This window comes from Bombus vosnesenskii, unplaced genomic scaffold, assembly GCF_011952255.1.
Source record: "Bombus vosnesenskii isolate JDL3184/JDL3185 unplaced genomic scaffold, Bvos_JDL3184-5_v1.1 scf7180000013270, whole genome shotgun sequence".
Classification (NCBI taxonomy): domain Eukaryota; kingdom Metazoa; phylum Arthropoda; class Insecta; order Hymenoptera; family Apidae; genus Bombus; species Bombus vosnesenskii.
The window spans coordinates 74,593-90,499 of NW_022882928.1; the positions used below are offsets into that span (position 1 = coordinate 74,593).

The following is a 15,907-nucleotide window of genomic DNA, read 5'->3' on the forward strand; positions in this document are numbered from 1 at the left end:
TGTGATTTTCATATTATCGTGTAGTGATGTATATAACAGGAAAAGACCATTCTCTCCTACACAAATCTATAGATTATACAATGTATCTATGCTTATACATTTATCTCACAATAACATAAACTGGAGCTATATTCGACGTGATTGCTTCTTTCTTTATATTCATTGTACTATACACTGTATAAGTATTTTTGGAATTTAGATACGCGTATGATGAGTCAAGTGACATGTGTAAATGTAGATATATGTATATGTAATGTCGGGAAAATCCCGATGAACTACAGGCAAAAAACAATAAAAGTGATGACGGGTCGGGAAAGTTAGGAAATCTTGATGGGCCATATACCCATACTCTTTTACGATACTGGCTAATTAAAAAAGTTGTTCTTGACCATGGATCATCCACATTTGTGGAACACATGTGTGTGTTAGGAATACCAAGGCCGTGGTATAAAAAGCATCTGTTAGTCAGTTTCGGCTAGAGTGGCAGGAGAGTTGTAGCTGGAGTAGCGAATGAGTAGCGAGTGATTAGCGAGTGAGTTGCGGGTGTGGAGTCGTTGTAAGTTGTAAGTTGTAAGTTGCCGAGTTGTTGTGAGTTGCTAATTGTAAGTTGTAAGTTGATTTGTTAATTATCAATTTAGTTGTCTTAGTTACTACTCTCTTAGTTACATTACTGCCTTAAGATCACGTTAAATAACCATCGTTTTCTGTTTAAATCATAAATAAATAACTCTGTAGAGATCACTAACCAGAGTGAAGTTTCTGCACATATGTGTGTGTGTGTGTGACAATTACGTAGTAAACTTCTAAACTTAGCAACTAATTTGTTAATTACATTATTGTAGAAACGGGAAGTAATTTAGTTATTGTCATTTGTCTTATTCAGACGGCAAATATTATTTATTTCAGTTTAGCAAATAACGTTAAATTAGAACTTGTAGCTTCCTTCATTTTATCCATCAACCGATATAATATCAAAGAGTGAGGTCATCGTTGCAGACATAACAGAGAAGATAGTAGAGCAATATATAAGCAGTATAATTTCATTTATTGTTAGTAATATGTAAAGTAAATCTGGTCGATGAAAAAAAGAAAGAAATTATAGGGTGTCCTGGACGGTACATAAATATAAACGAAACTATTGTTTGATGATGTGATAATATTCGCGCGTATTCTTTCAAATAGCAAAGATTGTTACATCGCATTGTCCAGCTCTAGCTGAATTTAAAATATTCTTGTCATTTATTATATATTTTGTATTATAACGAAATCCTCCTAAAAAAACCTACGTAGTTACTTACGATTAGCAATCTATTTTCAATTGTACTTCAACATTATTTGCCACGAATAGCGTATTCCTACTCTCTTAATATCCTTTATTCATTTTTAACAAGAAAAAGATTTCAATACATTGTTCCTGTACACGAGAGAAATGATCAAACATACATGTTCTACTTTCAGGAATCCTTCACGATGAAGCTGTCGATCGCCCTCTCGGTAGTGTTAATTTTCTCGCCGCTGATTGTAGTTGGAAATATTATTGCGATCGACTACGAAACGGTCGTGAATGAGATCTGCGAAAACGAAACTTTAACATTACACCTCAGTAGTTCTATAGATTTTAATGAAAACAGTATTGTTTCTCCTACTCTAAAATGTATCGCCATAAAAGGTTACGTTCCTACATTCAAGAATGGAGTTTTCAAAAACGTGCCAAATTTGAAACTCCTTGACCTCAGTAATAATCAGATCTCTCCGGATGATTTATTCACTTTTGGTTATCTTTCAAACGTGAAAATACTAAATCTCTGTAATCAAAATGTCTACCGAAATTATAGAACAATAGTGGACAGCGTGTATCCTGAACTTGTATATTTGAATTTAAGAAATGCTGGAATAGAAGAGTTAAAATCGTCATTGGATAATCCATTTCCAAAACTGAAATATTTGGACCTATCACAGAATCGAATCGATTCCAGACAGTCTTTGTCGATAAATATGCTCCCCACATTAACGCACCTTGATCTGAGTAGTAACAATATTGACCAATTTTCATTTACTCGAATGGAAAATCTGTTGTCGTTAACGTTAGATCATAACGCAATTCAGAATCTTGAGTCATCTATGGGTATTGATCTGACGGGGCTGGAAAAGCTGGAGAATCTGTCGCTAGCGTACAATAAGATCTCGTACATTGATAGTAGTGCAATTGAAACAATGCCCAACCTTCGGTATTTGAACTTTTCTGGCAATTCTTTATCGCTTTTTAATTTCGATATGCTTAAATCAGTGAAATCTTTAGACATTCTTGTACTAGATAGTAATTCGTTGGATAATGTTCCCATAACAGCGCCTCTAAACATAACTCAACTCTCGTTAAATCGTAACAATATACGTTATTTAGCGATTAACACCTTTTTCTATCTGCACAGCTTAAAAAAGCTATTTCTAAGCGAGAATAAAATCCAGAGCATCCAGGCGGACGCGTTTCAGAATCAAGTGCTGTTAGAAGAGCTATATCTGAATGACAACCAATTAAGTTATTTACCAATAGGTTGGTGTGAATCTATGAAAATGTTGCGATATCTAAATTTGGCGGGGAATAAATTCGCTTTGTTGGAATCAGTGATTTACTCCTCCGATTTGCCCGTGCAACACTTACACTTTGAACGCAACCCTCTTATGTACATTAATGGTAGTTTATCTCGACTGATACCAGTAAATATGACGATTTATTTAAACGTTAATGTATCATCTCGGAGTATGTCATATGTACGTGCAAGTGCAGGACCATTTGACATATAGCAGTGATAGATAGAGTGGAGTGTTGAGGTATAGACATCTTCTACAGAACCATGTATTGAATGATTTGTAATCTAAGAAGTTGTGATTATTAAACGCCTCAGGTTTTACTGTATAAATAAACATATTGTAATTACTTAATAAAAAGACTCATTGTATATTGCTCTTTATTCTTGCCTCTTCTTTCTTCTCCTGGCATGCAAATCTCGATCCAAATATCTAATCATACTGTTTCAACTTTTAATTAGAATTTTGCAATATGTCTAGGAAAGGGGAGAAATTATCTTTCAATATCTCTTCGTATTACGTTGGCCGACTCTCTACCTAAACCAACGAATTTCGACAACTGTAATCACACAATCAAACGAGTGACCGTCGGGAAAGAACGCCTTCCTCGCGAAGCATACACGCAACCTCACGCCGCATAGTAACGAGCAGCAACCGATACCCGGACCAACGTCCATTTCACAGTAACAAGGTAAGCTCGTTCAATTTGTGAAAAACCCACCATGGCCCACGTTGAACGAATCAGTACGTTACGGTGGAGGCGAGGCTTCCTAGTCGGCCGATTTACGATCACGGCGCGTCAACTCGACGAATATGAAAAGTCCGGCCAGTCAAACAGAAACCTCTTAATGACTTGCCGCGAAACGATCGACGAGACATGAAGCAAGATAAATTCTGTCCAAGAAGAATTGGAAGACCTAGACGAGTGAGAAAACGTGCATGTAGAATCTCTGGTACACGAATATCACACCATTAAATCACGATTAATGAACCTCATTGACAGCCTACAATCATCAACCCCGTCGATACCCAAGGGCAACAGCAACACGTCTAACCATTTCCAGGGACGTAAGAATAATTTCAATAATAACAGTACCAAGGATTATACTCCGCCGACGGAGTCGCATCGAATCTAGCACCGATATCGTCGCATGACACGCGGAGCTCATCGCATGACACTCGCAACGTGTCACCTACACGTGACCTGACGACAACCACGTTCGCATCGTCAGCATCGCAACAATCTGATTCAACGTCACGAAACGCCTTGAATCAGCCAACCGCTCACGATCATCTGGACCGGAAGGAAGAGAAAACCTCACCAGGCGACAAGCCGTCGCAGACATTAATCTCTCCGAATCCGTTACAGGATGTGCGATGCCCTGTAACTGTAATTCATAACGAAGAGAGTAACGGGTTAAATCCTGTCAATGACACCGAGATCAATTCAGAGTCGAAACCTGCGGCAGACTCTCCGGAATCCACGATGATCGAATTATCCAGGAACAGGTTTTCCTTGATCAACAATTCGACGGTTAATAACCTGTCCTGCATCACGTCACCTGCAACACCTGACATAAATATCGTATCGGAAGCTCATTCTCCGGGACATAACGTGAAGACTCCTCCTTGGCTCCAACAACGTCGGGACATTCTTCAATGTCCAAACTATCACACTACGATGAACCTCGGAACCCTTCAGAGCAACCAAACCGGTCCACCTGGCCTCCCACCGATGAACTAGCCAGGAAGGACGCATCAGCGCATTTCTTGCACAGTCCCAGCATCGGGACACATCTCAGAAGGAAACTAAGTATAGTGCTGATCAACTCAGAGCTCAACTGCCCTCTGAAACCAAGATCTAAGCATAATAGTCCGGGTTACGCGGAATCAGCGGACGCTATCGTGCACAATGCAGCGATATCAAAAGGACAACTTCGGAACGATACAGAACCGGTTAAACATCGACACAATGACGCAGGATGGCTACATACGCCTGCAGCTGTAAATCCTAATCCACTGTATCCAATCGAGTGGAAGGAATCGAACCAAACGGAAGGTAAGACGTCTCCGATTTTGTCTTTTGCGGATAGTTGGGCCAAGCCGGTATAACCACCAAGCATCATCAAGAAGGCGCGATACGGATGGGTCAGCGTGGGGAGCCTTATCCCCCAATCAACCGTAGACCTCCTTTACGTCTCCACAACGCATCTACATACGGATTTCACTTGCCTTTGTGAAATCGGTGTGATGTATAACGACACCTCCTGGGCCGAGGTGTTCCACGATACTTCAAGGGCCGAGCTATTTCACGACGCTTCCTGGTTCGTGAACTTCAACGGCAAATTTCTTGGCAATACCGAGGACCACGGCGATCCAGACTACAAGGTAGGCAACGTACCCTCAACGCAACGTCCTTTGGCCGTATCATCGAATTTACCCTGGCGACGACGGCATCATTCAGATAGCCACAGTTAATACGGCAACGAGCATCTTGGATCGAGGTGCCACGCGGCTCGTCCCACTATCGAGCCAACCCGATCCAGCACAATAAGGATAGCCAGCAATCGACAAGGAGTTGGATAGCAGATCCAATTAATTTCACTGTTACAGAACTTTTGATCCTCTCAACGGGGGGAGGATGTTACGTCGGACGACTCTTTACGTAAACCATGTTTACACATCCTTACTGCGTATCCTCAATAGTCTTAAGGACCCACCGTATATCTTGTCATTTTCATAGTTAAGGTCCTTCAAACCGAACAAGCATCTTTTATTCCAAGCGTTCGTTACATTTATTGTCTACTACGGTAATATACGGGAAAGTTGGTTTTTCTCACGTTCGGTATCTTCCGTCAGTAACTTTCTCTTGAGGGCGGCTAAGACCCTTCCTAGTCCACCAACCTTCTTATTATCCAATCAGAAGCAATATCTACTGCCCTCACTTTCCTAACCAAAATTGTCATCAACAAATCCGGTGGTCCTGCACGCTAGACACACCCATCACTACCTTTCCTCCGCCACAGTGTGACATCAATCGCATCTTAGTCCCCATCAGAGAAAAGACATCGACCCCCGACTGTCGAACGCCAAGGCCGCGACGCATTTTAGTCCCCATCCGAAATAGGATCTCGACCCTGACCTTCGGACTCCTTTTGGAACCCACACCGAACCCTTCAACATCCTCAAGCCAGGGCGTATATAAGCCGAGACTTCACCCAGCTCGGGCAGTCCTTGTTCTTGTTTTAGTCGCTGTTCTCGTACAACCCCTTTTCTCCGGTTCACTGTTATTCGATTGTAAATGTCAAAATTATAATAAAGTTCGATAAAAGAAAATTAATAGTTGGGTTACGACTCAGCTTTCTTACAAACCAAGTATCAATTCTACGTGACAACAGTATCGTCACCAAATTTCACTTATTCTTCATCGTTAGAATAGTCAACATATCTTTACCGGTTTCTACCCTTAGATCAATCACTTACTTAACTTGTACATATGCACCAGTGTAACTATATACTTTACAAAATTGTTGGGATAAACATTAATTTATACCTGTGTATACTCAATTGAACCACCCTTATTATCCTAACAGAAATAAGGGGATCGATCAGTTCGTGGCGTCGATTATCTAATTGTAACGGGAATTTACAACTCCCATTGACGTGCAGTCTCGCGATCGCGTCTGTCCGCGAATGGTCGATTAAACAAATTTATTAATTAAATTATTGTAGAAACGGGAAGTAATTTACTTCTATTGTTACTTGTCTTATTCAGACGGCATTATTTATTTCCGTTTAGCAAATAACGTTAAATTAGAACTTGTAGCTTCCTTCATTTTATCTATCAGCCGATATAATATCAAAGAGTGAGATAATCGTTGGAGAGATAACAGAAGATAGTAGTGCAGTATATAAGCAATATAATTTTATTTATTGTTAGTAATCTGTAAAGTAAATCTGGTCGATGAAAAGAAGAAAGAAATTATAGAGTGCCCTGGATGGTAAGTAAACATAAACGAAACTATTGTTTGATGATGTTATTACATTTGATGAATATTATTATATTCGCGCGTATTCTTTCAAATAGCAAAGATTGTTACATCGCATTGTCCAGCTCTAGCTGAATTTAAAATATTCTTGTCATTTATTATATATTTTGTATTATAACGAAATCCTCCTAAAAAAACCTACGTAGTTACTTACGATTAGCAATCTATTTTCAATTGTACTTCAACATTATTTGCCACGAATAGCGTATTCCTACTCTCTTAATATCCTTTATTCATTTTTAACAAGAAAAAGATTTCAATACATTGTTCCTGTACACGAGAGAAATGATCAAACATACATGTTCTACTTTCAGGAATCCTTCATGATGAAGCTGTCGATCGCCCTCTCGGTAGTGTTAATTTTCTCGCCGCTGATTGTAGTTGGAAATATTATTGCGATCGACTACGAAACGGTCGTGAATGAGATCTGCGAAAACGAAACTTTAACATTACACCTCAGTAGTTCTATAGATTTTAATGAAAACAGTATTGTTTCTCCTACTCTAAAATGTATCGCCATAAAAGGTTACGTTCCTACATTCAAGAATGGAGTTTTCAAAAACGTGCCAAATTTGAAATTCCTTGACCTCAGTAATAATCAGATCTCTCCGGATGATTTATTCACTTTTGGTTATCTTTCAAACGTGAAAATACTAAATCTCTGTAATCAAAATGTCTACCGAAATTATAGAACAATAGTGGACAGCGTGTATCCTGAACTTGTATATTTGAATTTAAGAAATGCTGGAATAGAAGAGTTAAAATCGTCATTGGATAATCCATTTCCAAAACTGAAATATTTGGACCTATCACAGAATCGAATCGATTCCAGACAGTCTTTGTCGATAAATATGCTCCCCACATTAACGCACCTTGATCTGAGTAGTAACAATATTGACCAATTTTCATTTACTCGAATGGAAAATCTGTTGTCGTTAACGTTAGATCATAACGCAATTCAGAATCTTGAGTCATCTATGGGTATTGATCTGACGGGGCTGGAAAAGCTGGAGAATCTGTCGCTAGCGTACAATAAGATCTCGTACATTGATAGTAGTGCAATTGAAACAATGTCCAACCTTCGGTATTTGAACTTTTCTGGCAATTCTTTATCGCTTTTTAATTTCGATATGCTTAAATCAGTGAAATCTTTAGACATTCTTGTACTAGATAGTAATTCGTTGGATAATGTTCCCATAGCAGAGCCTCTAAACATAACTGAACTCTCGTTAAATCGTAACAATATACGTTATTTAGCGATTAACACCTTTTCCTATCTGCACAGCTTAAAAAAGCTATTTCTAAGCGAGAATAAAATCCAGAGCATCCAGGCGGACGCGTTTCAGAATCAAGTGCTGTTAGAAGAGCTATATCTGAATGACAACCAATTAAGTTATTTACCAATAGGTTGGTGTGAATCTATGAAAATGTTGCGATATCTAAATTTGGCGGGGAATAAATTCGCTTTGTTGGAATCAGTGATTTACTCCTCCGATTTGCCCGTGCAACACTTACACTTTGAACGCAACCCTCTTACGTACATTAATGGTAGTTTATCTCGACTGATACCAGTAAATATGACGATTTATTTAAACGTTAATGTATCATCTCGGAGTATGTCATATGTACGTGCAAGTGCAGGACCATTTGACATATAGCAGTGATAGATAGAGTGGAGTGTTGAGGTATAGACATCTACTACAGAACCATGTATTGAATGATTTGTAATCTAAGAAGTTGTGATTATTAAACGCCTCAGGTTTTACTGTATAAATAAACATATTGTAATTGCTTAATAAAAAGGCTCATTGTATATTGCTCATTATTCTTGCCTCTTCTTTCTTCTCCTGGCATGCAAATCTCGATCCAAATATCTAATCATACTGTTTCAACTTTTAATTAGTATTTTGCAATATGTCTAGGAAAGGGGAGAAATTATCTTTCGATATCTCTTCGAATTTAATCTATTATTGATATCTGTATTCGATATCTGTTCGAATTTCAACGATGCAATTACTCAAATCTTTGACGCTACGTAGATGTATCTATTGCTTTGACAATTCTCATTTAATCGGTTAAAAGATGAGCGACAAATACATATTTTGCGAAAGTTATTCCTAGAATGTATAAAATCGGTCGAATTAGTTGGGGATGCAAGAAATAACGTGTACTTTGTTACAACTTGAAAGCATACCTTGTTCTGAATGTACAGTGATCATATTCATAAAAGATGACAGGAAGATCCCAAACAGGAAACGTTTGAAACGATAACGACGCTTTTTATAGACGATGTATTTATTATTTCCGATTATTTCGAATAAGCTGACGCAACTGTCAATCGATATAAGAGGAGGAGGCAGCTGCAAATTTGCAGTAATTTCTTGTTTGCAGCCAGAAGAAACAGAAGAAAGTTCGCATAATGGTACGCATTCAATCATTCTTTGTCGTTTTACATGTTATTTCTTAAGACAAATAACCATACATCAAAGTTACCTGTTTTCATTTGTCTCTGTTTACATCGACATGTTTCGATATGTAATGCAAAGTATCAGCGCAACATATCCTTGCTTATCGTTATCATAAATGTTTTCTATTTTTTTTTCCAGAAAACCATTATATTGTTGAGTACGATTATAAGCATTACAAAGTCCATACCGAAAATAAGTTGGGAACAGGATGTGGATCGTATGTGGATCACGTATCATAACGCGATAAATAACAAGCAACATCTCGTCGCATGCTCTGAAGAAGAGAGCATTAATTTGCACGGACTGGGGTTAGAAAAGATCCCTAAAGATCTGGTGAAGAGCAAGACGATACAATCAATATCGTTACATGAAAATAGCATCCGAAAAGTATCAATAGATGCTTTCGAGGAAGTTCCTCTTTTGAAGTGTCTAAATCTCGCTCATAATTACATTTCTTTCGATAATCTCGAGATAAAGCACGACAATTTGAAAACATTAATTATAGATTTTCAAGTAGCACCAGAAATGAACGATGTAATACCTGCGAGCAATGCAAAAATAAGGTGTCCTAACATTGATACATTGTCCTGGAGAGGAATAACTCACGAATTTCCTCTTTTGTGGATAGACATGTTTCCAAAGTTAAAACATATTTATTTATCCGACAGTCATTACATACAATATATCAACGAAACTGCCATTTATTTACTGAATTTGAGAAGTCTATACTTAGAACGAAATTCGATTGATAAATTCATTATGAATAATCTTGGAAACATCGAGATATTGTATCTGGATGAGAATCCTCTTGAGGAATTTTGGATAAATCCAATTTACCAAAGATTAAGAATTTTATCGTTATCTAACTGTTCGTTGTTCGATTTGCCAGAGTTAAATATTCGATCCTTAGAATCGTTAGATTTATCTCATAATCAAATACGTGTTGTATCAATAGACGCGTTCCAATACACGGTTTTATTAGAAAATTTGAATTTAGATAACAATGTATTAACAACGATTCCTCCTGTAGATCATTTAAATAATTTGAAAACATTGTCGTTAAATTATAACTTCATTAGGAATATTACGGATATCGTCACATCAAGTTCTTTAAAAACGTTGAATCTACGCGGAAATGAGATAGACAACATCGACGTAATGGAGTTTTGGAATCTGAAAATGTTAGAATATTTAGACATATCTCGTAATAAATTAAAATCATTGCCTCCGAAATGGCACAAAGGCATGAAAAGGCTAAAATATCTAAATTTGCAGTACAATAATTTTATAAGTATCGAATATATGTCTATCTTTCACATGAGTTATTTGAAAGAATTGTATATAAAAAATAATAGTATCACGTATATAGATCTAAATACATTATCAAGTGTGCCAAATAATTGTACTATATACGTGCTTTAAAAATGTTATTATTCTATAATTTAGCAGTATTATAATTGGTACCATACAGTATAATATAATAACAATTGTAATTATTATATCCAGAGTAAAATCACTTGTTTAGTGCAGCAATAAATTCGGAGAACATAACCCTGATAAGTTTATTTCTCTCTTCTTATCATACGTTTGCGCAAACATTACACGTTAGAGGGTTATGTAAAATTATCGTATGTATATAATATTCTTATCCCGGAAGATAATTTTCCTGGTTCAATATTTCGTCGTAATATTTATAAGATCCGTTGCTAAGAACTCTATCGATCGAATGATCGGTGAAAATGACGATAAGCTTTCAACAAGCGATAATGAATGCAATAAATAACGTTTGAAAACATTTTGATAGCGTTTAAGAACGATTTTGATCGAAGTATAAGAGATTTTTGTTTTTTTTTTTTTGAAAAACAGATTATTAAAGTTAAACGAGGATACGTTCAATGAAAAGCTCTACGACTTGCGACCAGTTTGCTTATTACAGGTTGAAGTTTTGTCTGTTTTTTTCTCTTATCATGCTATTTTACGATTTGTTTATAAAGAAACATTCGATAAATTGGTTTAGCGTGTTGAAGATAATAGATGAAACTGTTCCCTATCTTCAAATGCGCTAACATTTCACTCACGAACGCAATATACACGTTTCTTCAAATTCGCCATTTCTCCAAGCTGTGTTCGGATTTTCGTTGATTATCTAACTTGCAATTTAGCTGAACATCATTACGAAAGAGCGCTTGGATTTCGATTATCACATCAGCCTCTTAACTCATTCGCTAGAAATATATTCACATCAGTATTTCGTTTCACTGCTCACTGAAGAGCAGTTGGAGTTATCATTAGATTACGGTCGTTACAGTATTGCATTATAAAATCTGCAACGATGCATTCCAAAACGACACAACGTCGTTACTCAGATGTCTCATGGTATTGGATATCTTCGTAACCCGAGCAAGGAAGCAGTGTTTGCGAGACGACGCATGCACGATCGCAGCAACGTGTTCGAAAAAGTAACGAACGAACAGCACTCATCGCCCTGCTACTTTCTAATCGACTTCCGAAAAGTAGGAGTTTATCTTTTGCATCTCGTCAGTAGAAAATTTTCCATTTCCTTATCTTTCCTTTCTCTCTCAAACAGAACGATCCGAGTCGGTTCGAAATTCTTGGCCATACTGTTTCATGGAAGATCAAGTCGAAGATCAGAGGATAAGACGTGAGAAACTCAAATCCTCCTTTTCTTTTTTTTTTTACATTTCCATTTACATTCTACGAATAGACCGCTGAAGTTCACGTAGAAGTCACATCTAGCAAATACATAGTAAATACGCAAAATGTATCAGAAGTAGATACCGTACGGGAGAAATTATCTAATCAGATACAAAAATAGACAATTTTATACAATTTCGTTAGTATATCTTACAGTAGCTTTTATCTTAGATATCACTGCGAATAGACCGCTGAAGTTCACGTAGAAGTGACATATAGCAAATACATAGTAAATACGCAAAATGTATCAGAAGTAGATACTGTACGGGAGAAATTATCTAATCAGATACAAAAATAACAATTTTATACAATTTCGTTAGTATATCTTACAGTAGCTTTTATCTTAGATATCACTGCGAATAGACCGCTGAAGTTCACGTAGAAGTGACATATAGCAAATACATAGTAAATACGCAAAATGTATCAGAAGTAGATACTGTACGGGAGAAATTATCTAATCAGATACAAAAATAAACAATTTTATACAATTTCGTTAGTATATCTTACAGTAGCTTTTATCTTAGATATCACTGCAATAAAATCGGTACTATCTTCTAAACTCGCGTAATCGCCTATCGCACACCAGTGACACACACTTACACGTATGTATTTCGATCGCCAACATTACAGCAATAGTTAATAATAATTACTCATAACAACAAATTAGTCACATCTTAGTCGTTATAGTCTATAATAAAGCTATTGAACAAGCTACGATAAACAAGTGATCTAATTTCCGGACAAATACTGTATATGTAATAAATATGCAAGATAGAAAATACGTTTCTAAAACATACTTCTGTCCCATTTATTTAATCCGTTCTTATAAAAATTTGTCTAAACTTGCGCGTTCTACGTAACGAATAATAAAGGTAGAAGAGGAAGCACCATGTGGCGATCTGCGCGTAGAACAGGGTCCTCCGGAAGCTCGGTTACAGTCCTGCAGTCCCTACAGTGTTGAATTGCATGATCATCGCTTCTTTATAAAGCAGCGAATTAAAATGTTGAGAACAGAAGGTGCTAAGTTGGTGATACGCGTTGAAGTAGAGAACAGAGCTTTGTTCGTTGCAGCAGTCGGTTGTTTAGAAGATCGTTTCTTTTTTCCTCGGCTGTCGCTTCTTAAAAGGTAAGCTCATCTTCCGAATAACAGAAAAAAAGTAGAAAATCGATCGCCAACCTTCTCTTTTAATCGACTTTTGAAAGCCAGTGAATCCTCTACCTCGTACTAACGTTTGCAGATGTTGTTCGTGCAGTGGAGGATCTTACTTCCGGTCTTCTTCAGCTCGCAAGTAGTACTTGCAATATTTGCGGGTACAAAGGAACATATGACGGCCTACAAACTTTGCACGAAAGTCTGCATTCCGGGAACCATTTTGAACTTTAACAATACAGGCCTGACAAGAATCGGAGACGTTTTCGCTAATACCTCGGACATAAGGGAGTTGTATCTCGACGACAACAAGATCGCGTACATTTCTGATAAAGCGTTCGACCTGATGGAAGGGCTGGAAGTTTTGAGTATCTCCGGCAACATAATATCTCTGGAAGAATTGTCGTGGCTCCGCTACCACGCAACATTGCGGAGTCTGATTATAAACAATAACAAGTGGAGATCCAAGTACGGCGATAAAGACGACATCAGCATCCCAAACACATTTGGATATTTTCCGGCTCTGGAAGTCTTGTCGTTAAGAGGTGACAATATTTCTCAATTCGACGTTCCCCTTGACAAATTCACGCCTAGACTAAAGAAATTGGACTTGTCGGAAAATTACATCCAGTCGTTCAAATTCCTCGACAATCTACCGGAAACCATGGAGATGCTCCTGTTGGAAAAGAACGGATGCCCGTGCCAGGTTCGAAAGCTTCCGGCTAACATCAGAGTTCTGTTTCTGAACGAAAACAGAATAACAGAATTGTGCGGTGCACGTTGCACGCACTCGCACTCGCTGTCGTTAAAAGAACTCAAGTGGTTGAATATTCTGAACGTGTCCAGCAACAGTATCAACAGCATAGAGAGCGACGCATTCAAGGATACAATACACGTGCAAATGATAGATCTATCCCATAATTACATAGGATCGGTGGCGGAACACGTTTTCCGGGGACTGTCTAGCCTGAAGGAACTTCGCATGAGTCACAATCTGCTGCAGATTGTGCCGAATATGGGCTCGTTGAATAGCTTAAGATACTTGGATTTAGCCAACAATTACATCGAGGAAGTGACGAATTTGAACTATTTGAAGTCGATCGAGACGCTAGAGTGGTTGGATTTATCGAATAACCGCATCAAAGTACTTCCCACGATGCTAATTTACCATACAAAATCCTTTGAATGGAATCTTTTGCTGAAAAATAACAGTATCGTGAACATCGATGATCTGTTTACGGATAAGTGTTTGGAAATACAGCTTATATTACATCTTCAGAACAATCCTTTCTCGTTCTTCAAATTCAACACGTTAATGGTACACACGAAAGAACCTGTGCTGCCTAGCGTAGAGAGCAACACGATATTGACCGAGAGTTTAGAAGAATTCGCAACAGATTCTGAGGAAAACTAACGATCTCGATGCCGATATATCTTCTCATCCACGTTTCGTATACTGTACCGGATGATCTCGAGGTAAGTCACGCATCGATCACACGCTCCCTTTTCGTTGTATTATTTCGTTTAAACGCCTATGTGCGTCTCTGAAACGTTGCTCCTTTGGTTTTTAGGATTTCACGCGCGAGTTTCTACGTGGTTTTCAACGGGGCGACTATTCTTCACACGACTGAAATTCGAGAATCCAGCAACAAGAAGAAACGTAGAAGAAGAAGGTTCGTCGACATTTTTACATTTTTCATTTTTATTACCATTGCCGTTATGTTTCAAACATTAACGTTATTGTTGTTCCATTGCAAATACAACGTCTTTGTATTTTGTAAACGATTCATATAAAATAAATATTCGCAGTACGTCAATCACGTTTACGTATGTATCTTACTTGTTTCGAGTTGCCAAAATTTGTATACATACATATAGAAATCGAGAAATGTATGGAAATATCATAGAAGCAAAGGTTTCGGTAAAGGTAAGGTTTCCCGGTATCGTAGAATTTTCAAACGTTTCTTCGAATTGCAATGATACGTGTTTTTCGCAGTTTTATCGAAAAAAAAAAGATGATAACGTTAAAACAAAATTCGATTGTAAGATTCAAACAACGAACGTGGCATGTTGCGTTGAAAGTTGAAGCTTGCGATTAGAAGGAAAAGGATGATTTCGAAGATAAACATTCTTTTACGCAGAGACCAAATCGGAAACGTAGTTTGCATTCTATATCACGCACATTTTCAATCATTTCATATAACCTTTTATTCCTACTAAAATCGAGAAATAGTAGATGTTAGGTATCATTCTGCACTTAATCAATATTGTTATGTATTATGTCTATTCCGTACCTCGTCCGTGTCTCTCTATTTACTCAATCGTCTAATAGTCGTTTATTATATTTTTGGTTAATGGTTTAGTTTCCATCTCTTTCACTAGAACTTATCGATTCGGTGAAGATGCGTTAAACTGTTTTCGTTGTATCCTACTAGATGGCGACGATAGTCGCGGACTATCGTATAGTTACTACAGTTAAGTATAAAAATACAGTACAACGCTGGAATACAAATCCTCAATTTTCTCTTGTGTTGTATGTTTCTGCTAGATATCACGTAGATATTTCACATTGAAACGATCGAGCTACTTAACGAGAATATGATCCTCAACCTGAGGTTCTTACGAGAACGAGCAAGGTCGTCGGTAGCGTATGCAACGATTGCGATTAAGAATATCCATGATAAGCTGCTATAATATCGACTTTGTTAGAATGATCCAGAGATTGCGATTCTTTTTGTCTTCTGAGAGGTATTTAAGCGACCGTCCTTGAGTTAGAGTAGCCTGTTACTCTTGGATTCGATCGAAGGATTCTTCTAACGAGCTTGTCATCAAATTCCTATCGAACTTTAAGATCGTTCGAGCGGTTCGTTTTGCTGAAATTGATCCTTTCTCAACCGATAACGATAACCGATAGGATGGTCTTGACGATGTTCGAGAAT

The 15,907-nt window shown here is 37.6% G+C and overlaps 3 protein-coding genes across 3 annotated transcripts; all 3 read left to right on the plus strand.

The window, feature by feature from the left end:
* Positions 1 to 1,304: 1,304 nt before the first annotated feature.
* LOC117231050 (insulin-like growth factor-binding protein complex acid labile subunit) lies at positions 1,305 to 2,969 on the plus strand. Its single transcript, XM_033489101.1, has one exon. It carries the CDS (start codon positions 1,444 to 1,446, stop codon positions 2,800 to 2,802), a length of 1,359 nt encoding a protein of 452 aa, XP_033344992.1. The 5' UTR covers positions 1,305 to 1,443; the 3' UTR covers positions 2,803 to 2,969.
* A 3,545-nt stretch (positions 2,970 to 6,514) lies between these two features.
* On the plus strand, positions 6,515 to 8,448 carry LOC117231049 (leucine-rich repeats and immunoglobulin-like domains protein 1). The gene is made up of 2 exons (XM_033489100.1): positions 6,515 to 6,587; positions 6,950 to 8,448. The coding sequence occupies exons 1-2, from the start codon at positions 6,585 to 6,587 to the stop codon at positions 8,291 to 8,293; spliced, it is 1,347 nt and encodes a 448-aa protein (XP_033344991.1). The 5' UTR covers positions 6,515 to 6,584; the 3' UTR covers positions 8,294 to 8,448.
* Positions 8,449 to 8,884: 436 nt separating this feature from the next.
* Positions 8,885 to 14,788, plus strand: LOC117231102 (slit homolog 3 protein-like). Its single transcript, XM_033489199.1, has 4 exons — positions 8,885 to 9,057; positions 9,242 to 10,516; positions 13,057 to 14,444; positions 14,540 to 14,788. Exons 1-3 carry the CDS (start codon positions 9,055 to 9,057, stop codon positions 14,380 to 14,382), a joined length of 2,604 nt encoding a protein of 867 aa, XP_033345090.1. The 5' UTR covers positions 8,885 to 9,054; the 3' UTR covers positions 14,383 to 14,444; positions 14,540 to 14,788.
* Positions 14,789 to 15,907: the final 1,119 nt, after the last annotated feature.